Here is a 23,390-nt window from a genome sequence, read left to right as displayed (position 1 = left end):
CCCAGCTGATCTTGGCACAGTCAGTGATGAACATGGTGAAAGGTTTCACCAGGACATTGTGACTGTAGTGCCACTGTCGGCAAAGCTACGGAAGAAAATGCCTGGCTCAGGTTGAGATGAGCAGGAAAAACTGTTTAATTTTCTTTCCAGCCAACTTTTATGTCACTTACGGTCTGGCCGTCCCGAAACCTGAAGTGACATCATGATGTCCCCTGCTGCTTTACTCGGTTCACGGGCTTCGTGCCCGAGGTGGAGAGGGTCCAGCGCCATTTTAGCGCGACCCTGGAATCTGTGGTTTTCCGCCATTATGGGGATGTTTTGCATCTGAAACCCTGCCCCCCAGATGCCGCTACAGTCACCAGGAAAAATGGTATCAGAGAAACTAGAATTCATCAGTGCTAGCTAGCTGAGTGACATAAGAGGCATCAGATGCTGAGTACAAACAAAAATCCACAACAAAAGAGTGTAAGGTCAGTTGAACTAATGCAATGTGTCAGCTTCATTTTATGATTAAATTCAATTAAAGTTAATGTTTCTGTAACTTCCTATGTGATACAGCGAATCTATAATCATCTTTGTGTTCAGCTTGAAGATGTCTACCATTTTTTGTTTCAGGAAGCAAATCTTTTGAAAAAAATTTTCATCCAGTGTTACAGCGTTAACAATGCTTGTGTTGCTTGCTTTGGGGTATGCAAAGGGAATCTGGTTGAGCAAACTCCAGCCTATGAATTTGGTAGCAGAAATTTGCCTCGGGGAACACTTCTTAATCAAGTTACCTTCAGACCCAGCCACCCACCTCCACCCACCCTTCCTAAGCACTTCTTAAGCTTGTAACCAGATTGTGACTGCCATATATTTTTTCTAAAAATTCTTGAATTGTTTTTCTTATATAATCACATAAATTTACCCTTTTCAACGCCGCAAAGTTAAATCTCTATCTATAAAACGATTTTTTCTTTTCAGAAACTCTACATGACATCAAAAGTGGTGAATGATCAGATAAAATCCTAGCTTTATACTCTGCATGCATAACTCTTTCTTGTAACTGTGCTGACATTAAAACAGATCTACTCTCAAGTAAGAGTCATGCCTATAAGAATAAAAAGAATAATCCTTTGGATTTAATCTTCGTCAAATAGCTATCAAATTCAAATCTTCATCAAAGTCCAAATCCTTTTCACAGTTTTAGTCCTAATAACTTCTGTGACTTATCCAGAATTGGATCTAGACTGCAATTAAAATCCCCTCCAATTAAAACCTTTTCATGTGCTTCAGCAAGATGCTTAAAGAGTCATGAATAAATCTTTCATCATCAACGTTAGGTGTGTATATACTCATAAATGTCCACCTCTCTAAATAAATTTGACAATGTGCCAAAAGAAACGTCCCAGCAGGATCCGATTGCGACCACCACTAACCTGATTCACCTCGAGGACAGTTGAGGAAAGGTGAGAATTGATCGGGGAGAGGATAGCTCTGTGAATTCAAACATGGAGAAAAGGAGACTGAGGGATGGGGGAGAGAGTTATAGGAAGGAGACCAATATCCCTTTTACACAGAGGATTCAAGCCAAGTCAAGTATTGTTCACCTATTGAACCCTTTGCCCACCTGTGTGAATGCGTCGAAGGCAGATTAGAGGATCTGAACTTACCGAGCTTCTGTCTGCCAAGGTAGGTAGTTTCAGAGGTGAAGCGGGGCCAGTCGAAAAGGGCGAGCCATGTTGCCGGGTTGAAATGGGAAGGGAAGATGACATCATGATGATGGCTTTTGCGTGCTGCATAAGTGCGGGGATTTTTAAAATGAACCGACATCAACGAACTCAGCAATGGTCAAGATACATTCAGCTCTCACCATGCCTTGCAACTGGGGAGATAATGAGGTCTGTGAGTTCCAAGCACTCGGGGCATAGGAAGAAATAAATAGCCAGGTCACAGGCATGGTGAGGGATGGCCCGACTTTCGAAAGGCTGGCCACTCAACTCAGGGACTGCAGCTTTGAATGGAATAAAGCCCAGGTAATAACAAAGATGAAAAACCTCCGCAATAAATTTCATCAGGTCATGGATCACAATGGCAGGAGTGGCAGAGGGCATCTGGACTGACCCTATTTTGACCTGTGCCACTCCATCTGGGGGACAAGCCACTCTGCAATCCTAGTTACTCTTTGGAGCATCACGGAGAATCCAGCTTTCCGAGACCATTCCTGTTGCATCTCACGTCACCAGCAGCAGTGCTGATGCAGAAGAAATTGCGACCTGGAGACAGACGCCACCACTACAATGATCAAGCTGCACTTCCCAATCAACCAGATAAAAAACTATTTTGGTTCGTGATTACCATCGTTCTCACGTGTCTTTGTGTTTGCCCATAAGGACCCATCTTGCTAATGTCGCTTGAGTTGTTCCCAAGGAGGCAAAAAAGTAGAAACTAACTCAGGTGCAAGTTGTCACAAAGGCTACTTTCAATGGACAATGGGGAGGTGGAGAGAGAACACCTTTGTCTGGATAGGCAGAGGGAACATGAGGAGCGAATGCGGAGAGAAGTGCAAGAGGTGGAGAATGCAGCTTGGGGGCCCACCAGACGAATGGTTTTGGCACTATGCTAAAAGGCATTCAGCAGGAGATGAGGAATTGGGCCTCACTTCTGAGAGAGTGATTTCACTCATGGCTGCCCCCATACAACAGTGCCCTGCTCCCTCCCCACAGCATCAAACTCCCACCATCCAGTACTGCGCTTCCGCATACCAGAAGCACCATTAATATTTCTGCCAAATGACAATATTAGCTATGTCTAGATGGATGAAGCATACGAGTTATCTCGGCCACCTTCCTTCAGCGGCTGGAGTGAATTAAAATGAATCCACACTGATTTGTGCCTTACCACTTTTGAACATCGTAATAGGTATCCTCTTACTTTGCACAGTTGTAAATAGTATTGTTATCGTCCTTTACACATTTTAAGGGCACTAAAGGTTTCTGACATCTGCCATAAACATTTACTAAAAGATGTTATTTATTGGCTTAATCAGCTTATGTTTACAGAATGGCCAGAATTAGTTTACTGAATGGACATGGATAGCTTCACAGAGAGCCTGGTGACTGCTTGTGCACCCTGATAAGCAACTCGTTCAGGGTCAGGGAGATTGTGTAGCTCAGTGTTCTACTCTGGAAAGAGGTGTTCCTTGTTGAGCTCACATATATTGGGTAGATCGCAACAGGCAACAACAACATCTGAAACAAAAGTTGCTTGGCCAGGCGCCTCCAGCATCCCTTGAGACGTCCAAAAGTATTCCCTACCACTATTCTTACTTAGTGCAAATGGTAGTTAAAGTTTCACTGTGTGGTGAACCCCTTCATCAGCCACCCTGAGGGGATAAGCTGGGTCTCCGAGCAGATGCACGGGGATCTCCACTCTGTTAACAGTTCTGGATTTCTGTGGGCAGAGCCCAGATTTGTAAATACTTTATGCAACCTCTGCAATCACAAGCAATCAGTTCACTAAATGTTTTCTAGTGGCCACTTTACAATAACAGAATAGAACCAGACCCTTCAACTTGTCATAAGTTTCATCTGAAGTTGAGTCATTCAACCATTCCTTCAGTTTAACATAAATATTTCATTGTCATTACATCCCATATCAGTGGTTCTCAACCTTTTTCTTTTCACTCACATACCTCTTTAAGTAATCCCTATGCCACCAGTGCTCTGTGATTAGTAAGGGATTGCTTAAAGTGGGATGTGAGTGGGAAGGGAAGGTTGAGAATCACTGCTCCATTCCCAATTGTTACTGAAATATTTTGCTTGAGAAAAATTGTCATGGGCCCATTTCCTTTGGAGTGATGAAAACGTGCACATATTGAGTCAGTTAGACATGATTAAAACAATGGTTTTCAAATTTTATCTTGCCACCCACATGCCACCTTAAGCAATCCCTTACTAATCACAGAATAGTATAGGGAATACTTAGTGGTATGTGAGTGGAAAGAAAAAGGTTGAAAACCACTGACCTATAAGGTTACATGTGATGATAAAAACACGATTTATTATGTGATCCACACATACATTACAATGCAGTAGAATATATAAACTTACTTCACATGGGAAGAGGTACCGGCCTTAATCTTCGGCCTTTCTGTAGGCTAAAACTCGAGCATCGTGCGTGCAGCCAGACCAACCTATATACACATCTGTGAAGCTGGAAAAACAAAGGAATGAGAGCAGAGATTGACATATAAACCACATTACACTTTCAGTGTTAAAGACAGATAATTGTAATTCTGGCTGAGATTCTTAAAAGTAGTTGGGGTCAACAGCAGCTTGAAGAACAATCATATACCACCCTTTCTGATTGCAGTAGGCTTGTGCATTGTCATGGGTGGGGGGGGGGGCAGCAATGATGGGAATATGTGTGTCATTGATGGCACCAGCACACATTGGATAACCCCGCTCCGCAAATCCGTCCATTATCTCTTGGAGATGCACACCAAACGTCTCAGTTTACGGTGTCTAAGATCTGCGTGCCTTTCTGCCTTAAACTGCTTCCTACTTCTCTTCAAATTCTCCTCAAATGCTTTTCTGATCACATGAACACGTTGTTCACATAATTACGACATCATACTTCAAAAAGTTGATTATGACTAGCAGAAGATTTGCTTGCGTTCTAAGATTGTACAAAGTGTACCTGCTGTTCCACCACCAGTATTATTATGTACAGAGCAATGTCTCTTCCCGGCACGTATATTTTACATCACACTAGATGTCAACGCTGCTGTGTTACATGCCCCACCTCTTTTGCTCCAGGAAGCCAACCTGCAGTGTAAAAGGACCCACCAACCTGGCATTTCTTCTGTTCTGTGTGAACGAGTAAGCTGGCTTCCAGAGACAGGTCATGTATATGGCAATAACATGGCTTTTTAGTGTAAAAAGGGTACTAGGTTAGGGGGGGGTGCAAACAAGGAAGTTGATGTTTTTGCCATCTGGTTGGAGGGTGCCCAGACCGAATATGAGGTGTTGTTCCTCCAATTTGCAGGTGGTCTCAGTCTGGCAGTGTGTCATCACAGTTCAAAGGCTTGGCAGCATTGAAAGAGGTTTCAAAGCTGGGAGATCAAGATGTGGATATTTTGACCAAACAGCTGTTTTTGTGAAGTGAGCTGTACTGATTTGTATGCATTTACTTTGTTACAATTTCCTGCTATTTGAGAGGAATTAATGTGTTTTTTTTTTACTTTTGTTTGACCAGTTAAGTAGCAGTTCAAACGATATGAGAGAATTAAAATGAGATGTATTGCAGGCATTACCTGACTGACCAAATTTCTACTGGTGGGCCAACAAATTGTTACTGCAGACAGCAAGCAGAAAATTAAAACAATTAATGCATCTGTTCATTGATTTTGGATTTTCCTTTCAAAGAGCTGAGATTATAATCCTAATTTCTGAAATTGAGAAACATGTTTAACTGTAAAATGAATTAAAATGCAATGATGCAATGCAATGCTTTGGTTAATGGAAAATATTACTAGTGCATGGTGCTCAGGCGTAACTGTCTTTCTTTACTGTGGTTCTGCAGAGGAAACCTGCAACCACTGCTTTGGACCCAATTGTTACTGAAATATTTTGCTTGAGAAAAATTGTCATTGGCCCGTTTCCTTTGGAGTTATAAAACCGCGCACATAATGAGTCAATTAGGAGTGCTACCCATCAACCACAATCAGACAGAGAGTCGTGATTAATAGGCTTATAGTATCACCTTATAGTGTCAGTACAGCTTGCATGGGCCTGGTTCCAAGGCAAGTATGGAGGGAGGGGTTTAGGTGTAACAGCCTTTTTGGGGATATTTAGGAAGGAGGAGTCACAGGGTCAGGGGGCAGGCCAGCATTACTTTAGGTTCTTTCAGGTGGTCAGAATACCCGAATGTAAAGTCGCCTAAAATACCCGAATGCAGCTGTTGGGTGGCCACATGAAAGTGGAGGACCCAGCCCCAAGGAGCACTTACCTAACCATCCTCGGGGAGGTATATTCTCCGGTTCGAAGTGTTCCCCCTAGGCACCTGAAAGTAGCAAGGCAAAGTGGGTAGCAGCTTTCAAGTGCCTAGCAGCGGGCAGGCTGTTGACAGTCAACTGGCGACCCACTGACAGCCACCCTCCCCGCTACCGACACCTACCCTCCCCGCTGCCAACATCTACCCTTCCTGCTGCCTGACAGTCCCCTGGCATGGGACTACAGGGCTGGAGTGGCTGGCACAGGACTATGGGGCTGGGGTGGCCGGCACGGGACTTCGGGCCACTGATGTCCCGCACCGGCCGCTCCAGCCCCGTATCCCGCGCAGGGGGGCTGTCAGGCAGTGGGAAGGTGAACCAGACTCAGGAGCCAGCGTTTGCTCTGTGGCCCCTCCCCGCTGCAGACCTTTCAGGTGGCAGAACACCGCCTTCAGCGCTGCCACCTGAACGTCCCTTCACAAGATTAAAAGAGTGGTTTTCAAACTTTTTCTTTCCACACACCTAACGTTGATGATGAAAGATTTATTCATGACTCTTTCAGCATCTTGCTGAAGCACATGAAAAAGTTTTAATTGGAGGGGATTTTAATTGCAGTCTAGATCCAATTCTGGTTAAGTCACAGAAGTTACTAGGACTAAAACTGTGAAAAGGATTTGGACTTTGATGAAGATTTGAATTTGATAGCTATTTGGTGAAGATTAAATCCAAAGGATTATTCTTTTTATTCTTTTCAAGGGAAAAACCAGACTGGACTAAGATAAAACTAGATAAAATAGGTGAGAAGGTACCGGAACATATACTTTATAAATGGGATGATAAACTGGTGCAATATAAAAACTCACCAGTATTGCATCATTTACTTAATACATGGAAGAAGATCTATTTAGAAAGAAAAAAAAACGAATTACCAAATACCAAAATTATTATTGATGCAAAATTCGCTAATTCCTTTTACAATGGATAACCTTTCCTTTAGAGAATGGGAGAGAAAAGGAATAAAAAGAATAGAAAATTGTTTTTTGGGAAATCATTTATTAACGTTTGAACAGTTGAAGTACAATGTTTGCATATCATCAATTGAAAGCTTACTTAAAGGATAAATTGGGAAACAACTTGAGATTACCTGAAGGAAGCAACTTTGAATATGTGATTTCAGACACAATGAAAATTAAAAGATTTATAACCAACATGTACATTAAGCTGCAAGATAGGGAGAATGATGAAATAAACTATAAACCTAAGCTGAAATGGGAAAAGAATTTAAACATAAAGATAAAAAATGAAGTATGGGAAAAGTTATGTTCTGGAACTATGAAGAATACAATAAACACAAGGTTACGCTGGATACAGTATAATTGGTTACACAGGGTATATATTACTCCTCAAAAATTAAAAAAAATGGGACTCAACATTATCAGATAGATTTTTTCACTGTGGGAAGGAAATGGGAGCAACATTACATGCAACTTGGTCATGTGCAAAAGTAAATATGTTTTGGGAAGAACTAAATCAGATACAAAATAAAATTATAAAAAAATAACATACCAAAAGAACCAGAGATATTTCTTTTAAATAACATAGAAGTAAAGAATTAGGCTTTATATTGGACAATGCACAAAAAAATTCATTATGATAGCCTTAACAGTAGCAAAAAAATGTATAATGTCAACTTGGAAAATGGAAGAGAGCATGAGTATACATCAATGGTACATGGCCATGGAAATAAATTGGAAAAAGTAACATAATTTAAAAAACAAAGTCACAATGTTTGAACAAATTTGGGAACCATACATGGAACATATCCAGAGAGAGCATGCCGAGGACCTCCATTCCCTAATATGAAAATTATAAGAAGACAAAACGACTAGATTCAGTGTGTAATAAATAGACGACACATTTTTCTTGTTTTTCCTTTGTGTGAAGATATTGTTTTATGGTTTTATTGTATTGTATATGTTGAATACAATGGGTATGGGGAGGTGGGTAGAGGGAAGGGAGGGAAAGGGGGAAAAAAGGGAGAAAAGGTCGCTGTGTAAATTTAATGAGAATTGTTTGTACATATTTTGGTTGACATGATTCACAGTGTGAAAAATTTTTAAAATTGGGTGTAAATTGGCCGCCACGGACTTGAGGGCTGAAATCTTTTTTAAAATTAATGTTTAATGATATATTTGTCTCTATTGCCTTCAGTGAAAAATGTTCCATTCTTACCATATTGACCCATTAATAGGATAGCTGAGGCTATAAACTCACTTAGGTGAATCTTGATCGCTCACCCAAATATTGAATTTCATATCATCCTAAATTATACAATATTCCAAAGTGTGATCACATAACCTTTCGCACCAATGCATCAAGCAACAAACAAATCCGTATTGGAATTCCTCATTGTTGTCTTTCTAATGACTTTCCCCTTCCATAATTTTACCTAACACTTGCATTTTATCCCTGATGAATATACCCAAAATGATTTGCATGCTGCCAATTTTAGCTCCTCAAAGTAATGCTTTGTGTTTTCCTTTCCTCACCTGTCAGTGACACGCATTTGTTGGTCATTACTACATTTTTATGTTAATAGAGCATAACAAGTCCATGCATCAGGGATAGATGAGACATCTTTACTCGTTATTAACTCCCAAATATATTTATGCAGATTTATTGTAAAAAAACTTTATTTTTAAGCCAGGTTATTTATAATAATTGAAACTATCATTACAAATAAACCATTAAAATTGAAAATGACTTTGAGAAGTCATTGGGATGGACACACTGTGCAATTTTAATAGCTTTATAACTATTACCATGGAATTAATTACATTTTCTAAAATGCCATAATAAATTGTCTAGGAATAACTGAGTCATGAGTATTTCATAATCGCATTAGGGAGCTGACCAGCTGTTCTATGTATTTTATTGCCAATTGAATAATAAATACAACTTTCTGTAATTCCAGTCTGCTTTCACCTTTGACTGCACTTTGCTCATGTGAAATTTATGGGCAATATTCTTCAATCAGGCAAGTCAAGTCTGCTTCAAACACATGACCAAGGTCCATCATCTTTTTAATTACTCTCAATATTTATTTTATGAATTATGCCAATCAGGATAAGAATATACATCTTAATGAGCAATTTCAGAAGAAAATTAGCTGTTGAAAGGAGGGGTTTTATTTCTGGTATTTTGCTGCTTTGGGAGTAAAGAGTCAGATTATTTTACCTTTTCATGCCAATTATAATGAAGCATTTATCACACTCTCATATAAGTCAATTCAAGTTTATTGTGATCTGATTGTACAAATACAACCTGATGAAACAGTGTTCTCCAGTTCTTGATGTAAAACAGTCACACAATCAGACATAACACACATACAGAGAGACAAAGTAGGACAAGAATTCATATATATAAATAACTAAATAAATATTCTTTCATGAATAGGAGAGTCTCGGAGGGTCAGTGTGAGCAGTTCCTCTGGTCGTTCAGCAGTTTCACTGCACATGGGAAGAAGCTGTTCCTCAGCCTGGTGGTGCTGGTTCTGATACTCTTGTTTCTCCTTTCCATCAAGAGCAGCTGAAAGATGCTGTGTGTAGGGTGGAAGGGGCCCTTAAAGATTTTGCACGCCCTCTTCACACAACGATCCTGGTTGATGGCGGGGTGGGGGGGGGTGGGGGAGACTCCAATGATCCTCTTGGGCACTCTTATTGTTCTGTGTATTAACCGCCGATTCATTTTTCTGCAGCATCTGTACCACGCAGGGATGCCGACGTCCAGGATGCTCTCGATAGAGCTCTTGTGGAAGCTTGTCAAGATGGTAGCCTTGCCCGCTTTAGTCTTCTCAAGAAGAGCAGCTGCTATTGTGCCTTCCTGACAAATAGGGAGATGTTGAGTGTCCATGATAGGTCACTATTTAAGTGAAGTGCAAGGAACTCGTATAAGGAAGCCATTAAAGAATCAATTTTAAGGTCTTTTCTGGATCAGTTCATTTCACATTAGCATTCAATGTGTTAATACAATCCGACAAAACAGCGCATCTCCAGACCGTAGGACAGACACACAGTGCATCCTACACACAAACCACATATGTAGCGATCTAAAATAAATAGATCTAAAAATAATTTACAGGTTTCTAAGATCGTTCAACAGTCTCACTGCCTGCAGGAAGAAGCTGTTTCCCAGCCTGGCAGTCCTGGTTTTTACACTCCTGTACCTCTTTCTTGAAGGTGGTGTCTTAAAGATACTGAGGATGGATGGTCTGAGCCCTCTGTTTTTTTTTAAATATTTATGATTTTCCAAACTTAAAACTCATTCATCAACATATTATCAGTGTCAATGTTAACAGAATCAGCATCGAGTACAGTTTACAATGATCAGTTTTATACCAAATTTTCTACAGAGTTCAAGCTCTTTTCGTCTCCCTTCCTCCCCACCACTCACCTTTAACATTTCTTCTTTGGCTTGGCTTCGCAGACGAAGATTTATGGAGGGGGTAAATGTCCACATCAGCTGCAGGCTCGTTTGTGGCTGACAAGTCCGATGCGGGACAGGCAGACACGGTTGCAGCGGTTGCAGGGGAAAATTGGTTGGTTGGGGTTGGGTGTTGGGTTTTTCCTCCTTTGCCTTTTGTCAGTGAGGTGGGCTCTGCGGTCTTCTTCAAAGGAGGTTGCTGCCCGCCGAACTGTGAGGCGCCAAGATGCACGGTTTGAGGCGATATCAGCCCACTGGCGGTGGTCAATGTGGCAGGCACCAAGAGATTTCTTTAGGCAGTCCTTGTACCTTTTCTTTGGTGCACCTCTGTCACGGTGGCCAGTGGAGAGCTCGCCATATAACACGATCTTGGGAAGGCGATGGTCCTCCATTCTGGAGACGTGACCCACCCAGCGCAGCTGGATCTTCAGCAGCGTGGACTCGATGCTGTCGACCTCTGCCATCTCGAGTACTTCGACGTTAGGGATGAAAGCGCTCCAATGAATGTTGAGGATGGAGTGGAGACAATGTTACACTTAACTAACCACAGTAACACACAACATTGAAGACACTCACAACAAAGGTATAAGACATATATCAGGGTTTTATGGGTTTGTCACAACATGGCGGCCAGTGCTCAGGCTGTTTCTCTGAGCCCACTTTAAGCACTGCTCTCTGCAGATATGGTCAGTAGAGGGAAGGGAGTCCCCAGTGATCTCAGCAGTTTTAATTTCCCCCTCCGTACTGACCTCCAATCTGATGTTTTGCATTTACCATACCACACTGTGATGCAGCCAGCCAGGAGACTACCTTTGGTGCTCCTGGAGAACATTGTTAGGATGGTGTCTGGTGGCCTTGATCTCCTCAACCTCTTTAGGAAGTGTATGCACTGCTGAGTCTTCCTGACTAATGAGGTGTTGTGGGTCCTTTAATTGGATGCCATGGAACTTTCTCCTTCCCATTCTCTCCACGACTGAGCCATTGATGTGCAGGGGGAATGGTCCTTCGTCCTTCTGAAGTCCACAATTATGTCCTATGTCTTGTCCACGTTGATACTCAGGTTGTTACTCTCGCACCACTGTGAGAGTCTTTCACCCTCCTCTGTAAGCCCACGTCATTGTGGCCGAGGAGCCTAACAACCGTTGTATCATCCACAAACAGGATGATTCTGTGTTTAGTGTTGTATCAGTGGAAAAGTGTGTGTTAAATCCTGGGCAAGATCCAGTAGTATAATTATACCTTACTAGTGCTGTAAGTCGACTCCAAACTGTAAAGCAGTCCAGAACCCAAGTTTCATTTAGATTCCCACCAGCAGTTGCTTTTGGCATTTCCAAAAAGATGAGACTCACACTTCACTTGCTTTCTCCTATTGGTGAGCTGTTATGCACCCTGGACAATTTTATTTTAGGACCAGGGACAAGACTGAACCTACAGGTGAAAGGAAGGATCGTGAGTTGCTGTGAATCGCTGGGAAAGCTGACAGCTGTCATAAGCACGAGAGCCATGCGCTGGAAGCCGGTCAGCTTGTGGAGAGAGGGCCCACTGATGTCAACTTCTCTCCACCAATAGGGGGAGCTGAAGGCACACGCTGGGGCAGTTGAAGAGACCCATGCGCTGAGTTGTTGAATGGGTTTGGAGGGCAGTCGGTCAGACTGAGTGTGCTCACCCAGTAGGTTCAGTGGGAGGAAGGAGACTGAGCTATTTTGTCCGCAGGTGCCAGCACTGTTGCCCTGACAGCAGTTTATGCCACTCTGATACCCAGAGTGTGTGTGTGTCCGATCTCGGCTTCCCCAATCCCTTTCAAGAGGAAAACGTTGTGGGACTGTAGTCACCTGATGACCCAAGACAGGGTGTATAGAGGGGAAAACTTATGTGCCAGAAAGTCACTTGTTAACCCTATAGTGGGGTTCAAAGGCGTGAACCTTGTGTAGTGACTGGGAGATCACTGGGTGAAAATTCCTGTGAAGAAATCAAAGGTGGTTGTATCCATATTCAAAACTCAGGAAAGTCTTAAGTCTACAGTGATCAGAAGTCTACAGTGATCACAACCATCTGTCTCCATGTCCAACTAAAAGATCAGCATGCAACCTGGAGACCAGACTCTGTGAGCTGTTCCTTTTTGACTGATGGACTTGACGTGACTGACTTGAGGTTTTGTTCTGGGAGTTTTCTTTTGGGGCACTTTAACCTTGGACTGTAATGGTCTGCCTTTATTTTCTACATACACCTTATAAATATCTGTTGCTGCTGTAGAGTTGCCATAAAGGTTTGTGTTCGGGTGTTAAGTTTATTGAGGTAATTCCATTACTGGTAAATTGTTAATAAATTTTGTGTTAAATGTTTATACATCTCTCAATTGCTGCTGGTGAGGCGTAACAGAGCACCTTTCTTAGCGCTCAGCTCCCTTCTCCAGTCACCTGTCAGCTCCTTTCTCATCGCCCCTCCCCCCTGTATCCACCTTTCACCTGCCCCTTCCCCCCCCCCTCCCAACACCATCACCCACCTCCTTACTTGGGTGACTGCAGGAATTTTGACATGACAGAAGGTCCAAAACACCAACTGCCAATTGCTTTCCATGGATGCTGTGTGACGTGCTGTGTTGCTTTTGCGTATTGTACTAGTTCCCCAGCATCTGCAGACTTCTTGTTTACCTCTCATTGGACAACAGCAAGCTGCAATCTTTCGCCATTTAAATAGTAAACTGATGTAGTGTTTCTTCTTCTAAAAAGGATGGCCTCACTTTATTCACTATTAGCCAGATCTTTCTCCGGACTCTCTGTGTTCGCGATACGAGCTACAGCACAGGGGAGCCATGAAATGGAATCATAATTTTTAAAAAAATTATAAAAAAACCCTTTACACATAGTCTTCTAATTAATAAAATAAATCAAATCCTCTCATATCACACTAAACATGTAAATCGGAAGTATAACCATAATTATGTAAACTTATTCCATTCAAAACATCAAATTCTATGATTATATTGAGTTAACAGTTAATCCATTCCTCATCATATCGTCAAAATTAATGTTGAATAGAAAATAGACTAGAAATAATCAAGATATATATGGAAATATATATATAAATATATAATACACACACACACACACACAGATTTTATACTTCTCAGGTATTTTCATCTTATTCTGTGAAATGATCAATGTTAATGATCCACAGTAAAAACCATCTTTATCTCCTAATAAAAAGAAAAAAACAAGGAAAGAGAGAAAAAAAATGCTAATAATTCCAACCCCTCCCTCTAAACAAGATTAACATATAAATTATGTAGATATGGATCAAATAATGACCTTCAGATACCAGCCAGGGAGTCTCCGGAGCATCCTTACACCTTAAATCTTCAAGTTGTGATAATAATCTATGAATGGGCCACACATCTTATCAAATTCAAACTTTATATTTTTGAAGTTATAATGTTTTTGATTTTTTTTGTGCAGTTGACTGCTTCACAGGGATGGGGGCCCATATACTTGAGCAGAGTCCCAACGAGGCCATAGCCAAAAAAATGTTAAAAATGGCTGCTCTACACAATTTGCTGTTGCAATCAATTTAGTGTCATCAACCAATTTAAATGCATCACATTTGGTCCCGTCTTCTGCATCATTCATGTATATTGTCAAGGGGCTCAGCAGTCACTCCACTCACCACAGAATGCCAACCAAACAAGCATCCACTTATCCAAACTCTCTATATTCTTTTGGTTTTCCAATCTTCTATCCATTCGAATACATTCCCTGCATCCTTATCTCATGGATATGCTTATGTGATTCCTTAGTGAATGCCTTCTGGAAACCCAAGTCTACAACCCCTATGCAGTGTGCTCATTATAGCCTCAAAAATATCCAGTAGATATATTAAACATGATTTCAAGCAGTGTCCAAAGTTGAAAAAAAAGTTTTTTTCTTTCTCTTTGTCTGTGAGGAGTTTGTATGCTGTGAGGAGTGTGTATGTTCTCTTCGTGTCTGTAGGTTTTCCTTGAGGGCTTTGGTTTCTTCCCACCTTTCAAAAATGTACCAAAGGTTGTAGGTCAATTGGATGTAATTAAGCGGCATAGGCTCATGGGCCGGAAGAGTCTATTACCGTGCTGTGTGTGTAAATTTTTAAAAAAATGAAAGAATCTGAGACAATCTTAACTCACTCTCAGGGGATCTGAATCTGGATTATTAATTTTAACATATATTAGAAGAATACTGGATGTTCAAGGATTTTTCTGCCATATCAAAAAATTATTGTACCAAGAAATCTTATGATGCGAGAATAACAACCCGAATCTCAACATGGACAATTCAAAGGAGATGATCATGGAATTCAAGAGAGCCAGGAATGAACACCCTCCACTACACAATAACAACTAGGTAGTGGAGAGAGTATATAGCACATCTCCTAACTTGACAGGAAGGTCCAACAGTGACTTCACTTCCTGAGAAGAATGAAGTGGGCAAGGCTACCAGCCACCATCATATCAGTCTTCTGTAGAAGCTCTATGAGAGCATCCTGGAGCATTACTGCATGGTGCAGCTGCCAGTGGAGTAGCAGAGAGGATCACTGGAGTCTCCTTCCCATCCATTGATAGGATTTTCCCAGATCGTTGTCTGAAGAGCATGCAAAATCGGTGAGGACCCACACATAGAATCTTTTAGCCATACCTGTTGGCAAAGAGAGGCAGGAGTATCAGAGTATATACATGACGTCACATACAACCCTGAGATCCATTTTCCTGTGGGCCAGTCAGAATTTCTACTTGCTCATAACTGTAAACTGTACTCAAGAAGAAATATATGTATACAAAAAAAATAAGCAAAGAAAGAAATGTAAACAAACTGCAATCCAGAAACAATAAATATTCAGTAATAAATAATGTACAAATAATTACTTAAAGTCCTTAAGTAAGTCTCTGATTGAATTTGCTGTTTCGGAGTCTGATACTGGAGGGACAGCAACTGTTCCTGGTCTGATTTTGTGGCACCTATAGATCTTTCCTGATATGTACCACCAGGCTGAGGAACAGTTTGCTCCCACAGGCAGGGAGAATACTGAATGATTGCTGAACTGCTCATACAACCCTCTGAGATTTTACTATTTATTTAACGATATTAATTGATTTTGTACTGCATATGTTTCACGATCTGTATGTGTGTTTTGTTTGCATGCTTTTGGACCGGGGAATGCTATTTCGTCAGGTTGTACTCGTACAATCAGATGACAATAAACTTGAAGAAATATTGATGGATGAACCTAGCCACTGAAAAGATAGATAGCAGTAAGGACACTTAATCATTTAACCGTAAATGAATATTGTAGTGAAGAGGGTCCGGCATTTGATATTGAGCAAGGGTCCAATAATTCTCTTGAGAAAAGAGGTGGGTTCTTTGCAAGTCCTGACCTGGACTCCTTCTGAAATCAGTATCTACCACTGAGTGTTTATTTTGAGCTCATTTATCTTTTCTATGACTTCCAGATTATTTATGAAAAAATGATCCTTTTGTCTTTAGTTATGCCTGTTTCTGGAGGGCCTACCAACCTTCATTAACAACGTGGAGGAAGCAATCATTCAGAATGTTGACTGTCTTCTGCTTGTTTTCAGTTTTGATACCTTTTTCATTTTAATAGTTTGTTCAGGGAACGCTGCCATCGGAGAGCAGCAACAGCACTCATCAAAGATCCACACCACCCAGGGCATGCTCTGTTCTCGCTGCTGCCATCAGGAAAGATCTATAGGTGCCACAAAATCAGACCAGGAACAGTTGCTGCCCCTCCAGCAACAGACTCCAAAACAGCAAATTCAATCAGAGACTTACTTAAGGACTTAGTTTGTACATTATTTATTACTGATTATTTATTGTTTCTGGATTGTGCAGCTTGTTTACATTTCTTTCTTTGCTTTTTTTTTTGAATACGTATATTTCTTCTTGAGTACAGTTTACAGTTATGGGCAAGTAGAAATTCTGACTGGCCCACAGGAAAAAGGATCTCAGGGTTGTATGTGACGTCATGTATATACTCTGACAATACATTTGAACTTTTACCCACTCTTACTGTTAAACTATTCTCAATTTTAATGTTTATCCACTCACATACATTTTACTGTTGCCCTTTGACACATTATTTTGGGTTTTAATATATTTTCTTTTCATATTTAGTCCAATATTCCTTCTACTTCTGCAAACAATACCACTTATTTCTTTGTTATCTCACTTACCGGTTACTTTGCTCTTTAGTTAATTTTGATTCAGGGTGAGATTGTTGATTCTTGATACAATCATTTCAAGTATTTGGCATTTTGCTTTAACATTATACCACATCCTCAAATAATGTTGAGCAGACACCCCAGCCCATTTGCCTCAGTTTTATTTTTCCTTTTTAAAATTTAGCCTTTTAAATATTATTTACCTCACCAATTATCAAATGTAAGTGGATTAATAATTAATTGGGAAGAATTAGTAATGCAGACAATGTTAATTTAATGCCTATCTCTGGCTGTTTGAGGTATGAGCGCGAACCTATTGAAGTTGATCAATTGAGGTTAAAAATCTCGCAAAAGTCTTTCCAAGTGTGGCCAAAATGGATTTCTTGTCCAGCAAGCCATGTAGTAATTTCTGAAGCACTTCAAGGAGAACACCTGCTAATAGGATAAGATACAATTGGCAACCTTGCATCTCAGGAAATATAAAAAAAACACAAAAGAACCAGCATCCAGATTAAGTATTAATGATTATTCTATAATTACAGCCCCGAAGGCCTAATAACTTAGTCCCCTACTCAATCTATTTACCACTTAGATTCTCAACCTGCATTTGTTTTCTCCAGAAACATTTTTTCAATATATCTCTCACCTATATCTCAGTCACCCATGACTCCATGGTTTCTTAACATACTTTTATCCTCAGGCTGCAGAAGCGCTGGAGGCGAATCTACGGACACTCAGTGACTCCGGGGGACTCTTTTTTTTTGCTTTTCTCTCTCTCTCTCTCTGTTACTGACTGTAAGTACTGTAAGAGGCACTTGGCCATTCCTGCCAGTGGCCAATCTGTCTGCTTTGCAGCAGGCAAAAAGAAATGTCATGAAACAGCCACTGTTATATTACTATGATAATACATTGAATCTTGAATGGTGCCACCTACCTTCCCTGCTTTCTTGAATTTCTCCAACTTGCCCTTCTCCTTACTTTCCTCTCCCCTCTCGACATTTTTATAAACTATCTCTTAATTCCATCTTTAGATCACATGGTTCACTATCCCTTTGTGCTTCTCCATGCTGAGATCAGTTCTCTTTTCTCATTCTGTGTAACGATCTGTGGCCTGAAATATTAATTATATCTCTTTCCATGGATGTCTCCAACTGCTGAGTGTTTCCAGCAATTTCTATTTTAAATTTCAGGTTTCTAGCATCTGCAGTTTCATTTTGAAGGCCTAGATCAGGTTTGCCTTCGTTGCTTGTTTACTGTCCAGGATATTGAATCTGTGAAGAATTGTATTTACTGATACTCAAATAGAAATTAATTTGGGTTTATCAGTTGATACTTGATTGATTTAGGATCCCATTTGCTATATTTTGGACTGAATTTAAGAACGCTTACTTTGCACTTAATTTAGTAACAGATTTTTTTCGTATTTGCACTGTCAGTTTGTTTACATTTCTTTTGCATCAGAAAGTGCTAGGGGAAGCCTTCAGCCTTGAATGCAGTGTACTGGCAGTCCTCCGGCTGGATAGGGAACTGGTGGTATGCTGACTTTAAGTCACTGGTGAAAAATACCCGATGTTGGGTGATTTGGTTTCCCATTTGGGCTATTTGGGGGAGGGGGTACGCGTCCAATTGTGTGAACTTGTTAATGGTTTGACTGTAGTCAGTAACCATTTATATTTTTCCCCACACTTAACCACTACTACCTGGGCTCTCCAGGGGCAGGTACTACATTCGATCAGGATCCATCTCACCTCTGATTTGATAAAGGCCTTGTCCCCAGCACTGAATTGCCTCCTCTTGTTGGTATCAGGCTTACAGTTGATGAACAGAGGTGGGGGGAGGGGGGTATCTGGAGGGTGGAGAGCCTGCAGGTTGTGCAAAGTGGGCGAATCACAGGTTGCATTCAGAGGGGAGGGCAGGCAGTTTAAAAACTGTTGGTTGTAGAATATGGGGGTGGGGGAAATGGGGCCTGTCATATTCCATGGTGATGCTCTTAAGGTGACACTGAAAGTCCAACCCCAGTAGTACGGGCGCACAGAGGTGTGGCATCATAAGGAGATTACACTGTGCCACACATGGTCAGCATCACCACGCAGCTGCCACGGATCCTGCCGAGTGGGACTTAGAGGCCATGGAGACTCTGGAACTCACTGGTATCATCGAGAGGGAGTAACGCTGCACCATGTCGGGGTGGATGAAGCTCTCCGTGCTCTGCCTATCTAACAGATCTTGCGCACATTTACCTCTATGTCCATCACTGTCCTGACGAGCTGATGAGGGCTGCTTTGATCGAACGTGACTGAAGCCAGAGTAGAATCGCTCTCTGATCCGCTGTAGTAGCTTGTGGTTTGGTAAGATGGTGGCTCCTTTGGCACGTTTGTTGCACTATTGTTCATCAGAAGTGGCAGCGGTGGCCCCCACAGCCTGCATTCGGCACTGCTTGGGTTAGAAGATTGCTTGGATTTGCATACCTTCGCGTAGTGTCCCTTCTTCCTGCAGCCAGAACAGACCATGTCCTTCGATGGGCAGCGCTTCCTGGGGTGCTTCTGCTGGCCACAGAAGTAGCACTTTGGGTGCTCACTGATGGTGGCCGTAGTCAGGTCAGGATGTGGGGCGGCTTGCGATTCCGTGTCTCAAGATGGTGGCGCCCGCATTCCTTATGTGACGTCTGTGTTATCAGTCAATAAAGACTCCACATTGCAGAGGGCTACTTCCAGAGCTTTAGCTAGTTTGATAGCTTTCTGCAGCTTCAACTCACCCTGTTCTAGCAGTCGTTGGTGAACGTAATCCAATCTGATGCTACTACACAGGCATCTCGGATCAGCTCCTTCATGTATCCTTCTGCTGAAATGGCATTGCAGTCCGAGGTCTCGCAGGACTCCCTGGGTTCCTGCTTTCGTGTGGCTAGGACGTTCCTGGCGTAGACTCCATTCACTTGGGCCAGGTACTGACCTTTCAGAATGTCCATTGCTTTGGCGAATATCTTGCAGGCTCTGACCATTGGCCGGGTAAATGTGGTTCCCGACGATGAGAACAGTAAGTACATTTTGTCTGCATCAGATTGTACGATCGCGGTGGAGGCCTACAGAAACACGTTGAAGCAGCGTTGCCAGAGTTCAAACTTGTCGGATGCTTCTGGTGATTGCGGGTCAATTTCCAGCCTCTCTGGTCTCAGCAACCTGTCCATTCCAAAAAAAAAATTATGGTAATAAAATTGATGGGCTATCAATAACTCCAAAGACTAGAAGTGACCTGACTGAGAGGCTTTTATTACCATAAACAGAAGGCACGCCTCATGTTGCTGACCCGAGACCCGAGCTTGTTCTGGGGGAGGGGTTATGGCATTACCACCTTTATTAAGGGGATCAAGGGAAGGAGCCACGGGTACAATCAGCAAGGGGTGGGACAGCCACACCTATTACAAACATTATTAACAGTGGTCTCACCACAAGAGCCAAAAAAGGTTCTTCTTTCCTTTCATTCTTCCCTCTACCTCTCCTGTTCTGCATCTTAAAAACCTAACTATCCCCAGTCTTGATGAAAGGTCAACAAATGCTGGGAATGTATTCTGCAATTGTGTCCAGTGAGCTCTGTAATCTTTGACAACTACTTAAAAGTATACTCCCATATTAAGTTTTATTTTTGTACAATTGAAAATATGGGAATGATTATCCTTATGAGATTAATTGCAGAGTATTCTCATTGATTTTATTGCTAGATTCTGTAAAAATACCGTTGAGGGGAGACATGGTTGGTGTGATAGGCACAACGCCTTTACAGCTCCAGCGATTGGGACTGGGATTTGAATCCCGCGCTGTCTGTAAGGAGTTTGTATGTTCTCCCTTTGTCTGCGTGGGGTTTCCCCGGGGGCTTCGGTTTCCTCCCACCATTTGAAACATAGCAGGAGTTCATGTTCTTAAGTTTGAACTTTTTGGATAGATTTAGGAAAGTTTATAGAACAGATTATTGGTATTCTTATTCCAAAAAAATCCAGATTTATTTTTGTTGGGGAATATAGAAGGTTCAAGACCTGAACTAAAGCTATAATTTTATCAAGTGACAAGGAAGTGTATTGCAGTGACTTGGAGATCAGATGTAGATTTAGGTATGGAAAAATGGCATTCAGAAATTCAAAGTTGTATACCTTTGGAGAAAATTGTATGTAATTTGAGAAATAAATACTCAACTTTCATACAAATTTGGAGCCCTTATATATCTGAAGTTTAGGGATAAATATGTAAAAATGTACTTCTGGTCTCTTAAGACCTGTTACAATCTTTTTCCCTAAAGTCATTTAATATAAATATTGTAAGATCCCAGTGTGGGATTCCTTTGTACTTTGATTAATATTATCTTTTTACACTTTTCCATTTTTTATGTAATTCTTTGATATAAATACATATTGATTTTTGTTATTATAACTTTTATAATGGGAGGGGTAAGTGTTAATTTCTTCTTTCTTTGGCTTGGCTTCGCGGATGAAGATTTATGGAGGGGTATGTCGCCTTCTGCAGGCTCGTTGGTGACTGACAAGTCCGATGCGGGACAGGCAGGCACGGTTGTAGCGGTTGCAAGGGAAAATTGGTTGGTTGGGGTTGGGTGTTGGGTTTTTCCTCCTTTGTCTTTGTCAGTGAGGTGGGCTCTGCGGTCTTCTTCAAAGGAGGTTGCTGCCCGCCGAACTGTGAGGCGCAAAGATGCACGGTTGGAGGCGATATCAGCCCACTGGCGGTGGTCAATGTGGCAGGCACCAAGAGATTTCTTTAAGCAGTCCTTGTACCTCTTCTTTGGTGCACCTCTGTCTCGGTGGCCAGTGGAGAGCTCGCCATATAACACGATCTTGGAAAGGCGATGGTCCTCCATTCTGGAGACGTGTCCCACCCAGCTCAGTTGGGTCTTCATCAGCGTGGATTCGATGCTATCGGCCTCTGCCAGCTCGAGTACTTTGATGTTGATGATGAAGTCACTCCAATGAATGTTGAGGATGGAGCGGAGACAGCGGTGATGGAAACGTTCTAGCAGCCGTAGGTGATGCCGGTAGAGGACCCATGATTCGGAGCCGAACAGGAGCGTGGGTATGACAACGGCTCTTTACACGCTGATCTTTGTGTGTTTCTTCAGGTGGTTGTTTTTCCAGACTTTTTTGTGTAGTCTTTCAAAGGCACTATTTGCCTTGGCGAGTCTGTTGTCTATCTCATTGTTGATCCTTGCATCAGATGAAATGGTGCAGCCGAGATAGGTAAACTGGTTGACCGTTTTGAGTTCTGTGTGCCCGATGGAGATGTGGGAGGGCTGGTAGTCATGGTGGGGAGCTGGCTGATGGAGGACCTCAGTTTTCTTCAGGCTGTCTTCTAGGCCAAATATTTTGGCAGTTTCCGCAAAACAAGACATCATGCGCTGGCTCTGAATGGGCAACTAAAGCGGCATCGTCTGCAAAGAATAGTTCACGGACAAGTTACTCTTGTGTCTTGGTGTGAGCTTGCATGTAATACCATGTAATCAACTGCATTTTTAAACATTTAATTAAGTATTGACTGTACAATTATAATTATGAATAGAAAATTTAAAATAAAATATTTTTTAAAATGTATTGGGGGAGTTGTAGGTTAATTGGGTGTAATTGGGCGGTACGGAATCCTGTGCCAAAATGGCCTTTTACTGTGCTGTATGTCTAAATTAATATTGATGAATAACTGATAAAATGAATGCACTGCTAAGGCTTTTATATACCTGCTACTCACTTGGACATGACATCAAAGGATGATCATCATCTGCACCAGCATTTCATTGTGAGTGATTGTATTCAAGAATAGACTGTGTCCTTGACCGATACAATATTTATTTTCAAGATAAAGGCGGCACAATTAGTGCAGTGGATTAGTGCAACGCTGTTACAGCACTAGCGATTGTGACCGGGGTTCAAATCCCACGCTGTCTGTAAGGAGTTGGGTCGTTCTCCCCTCTGTCTACATCGATTTTCAAGATTCAAGATACAATTTTTTGTCAGAGTAATAAAGCATTATATGAAATTTCTTTTTGCCTGCTGCAAGGCAGACAGATTCATCACCAGCAGGAATTGCCTAAGCACCTCTTACAGTTAGAAAAAGAGAAGCAAAAGAGAGTCCCCCAGAATCAACGAGAGTCCATGGATTCACCTCCAGCACTTCCACAACCTCAGCAGCCACACAGAGTCCAGTCCAAACCATTGGCAACCCGAGCTCCAGCTCCAAACCTCCAACACAGACAGGAATCCCTTCGGCGCCCTTGGCACCCCTTTGCATCCCGGTTCCAATACCTGGTACACCTCCGGCCAGTTCAAGTCAGTCTCCAGCAGTCCGCAGCCTGGCGCGAGTCTCCCGACAGCACTTTCCAGCGGCCCACAGCTTCCACGGGTTCCTCACCTCGAGTCGCTGGATCCCGCCACATGCACTCTCAGAGCCGCCATGGTCACCGTCCCGTGGGTCGTCTCCTCCATTTCTCTTCTGGTACACTGCTCCAGTCCTCTGCTGGGAGTCCCTGGGAGCTCCGGTTTCCTCCCACCACTTGAAGCATTCAGGGGGGGTGGGGGTTGCAGGTTATTTGAGAATAATTTGGCAGCATGGGCTCATGCACAGAAATGGCCTATTACTGCACTGTATGTCTACATTTAATTAATTGCCAGAAATGTACCTGATGGGTATCATTTTGCTGATTACAGCCGTTCATTTGATCTTATTTTGTAGATCACAAATGAAG

The 23,390-nt window shown here is 42.0% G+C and overlaps 1 protein-coding gene across 8 annotated transcripts in view; it reads left to right on the top strand.

Moving 5' to 3' along the window:
• LOC138755103 (coiled-coil domain-containing protein 102A-like) overlaps positions 1 to 23,390 on the top strand; it is a 656,806-nt gene that overhangs the window by 445,190 nt on the left and 188,226 nt on the right. Inside the window, exon 13 of one of the 8 annotated variants that reach the window (XM_069920403.1) lies at positions 9,732 to 9,928. The exons of the other annotated variants lie outside the window; for them this stretch is intronic. Within the exon in view, the coding sequence (XP_069776504.1) occupies positions 9,732 to 9,860 (129 nt within the window). The 3' untranslated portion in view covers positions 9,861 to 9,928. Of the gene's footprint in view, positions 1 to 9,731; positions 9,929 to 23,390 lie in introns of those variants that run through there. 8 annotated transcript variants of the gene reach the window in all.

Source organism: Narcine bancroftii, chromosome 2 (genome assembly GCF_036971445.1).
Source record: "Narcine bancroftii isolate sNarBan1 chromosome 2, sNarBan1.hap1, whole genome shotgun sequence".
Taxonomy (NCBI): domain Eukaryota; kingdom Metazoa; phylum Chordata; class Chondrichthyes; order Torpediniformes; family Narcinidae; genus Narcine; species Narcine bancroftii.
This window is presented reverse-complemented; position numbering and strand designations above follow the sequence as displayed.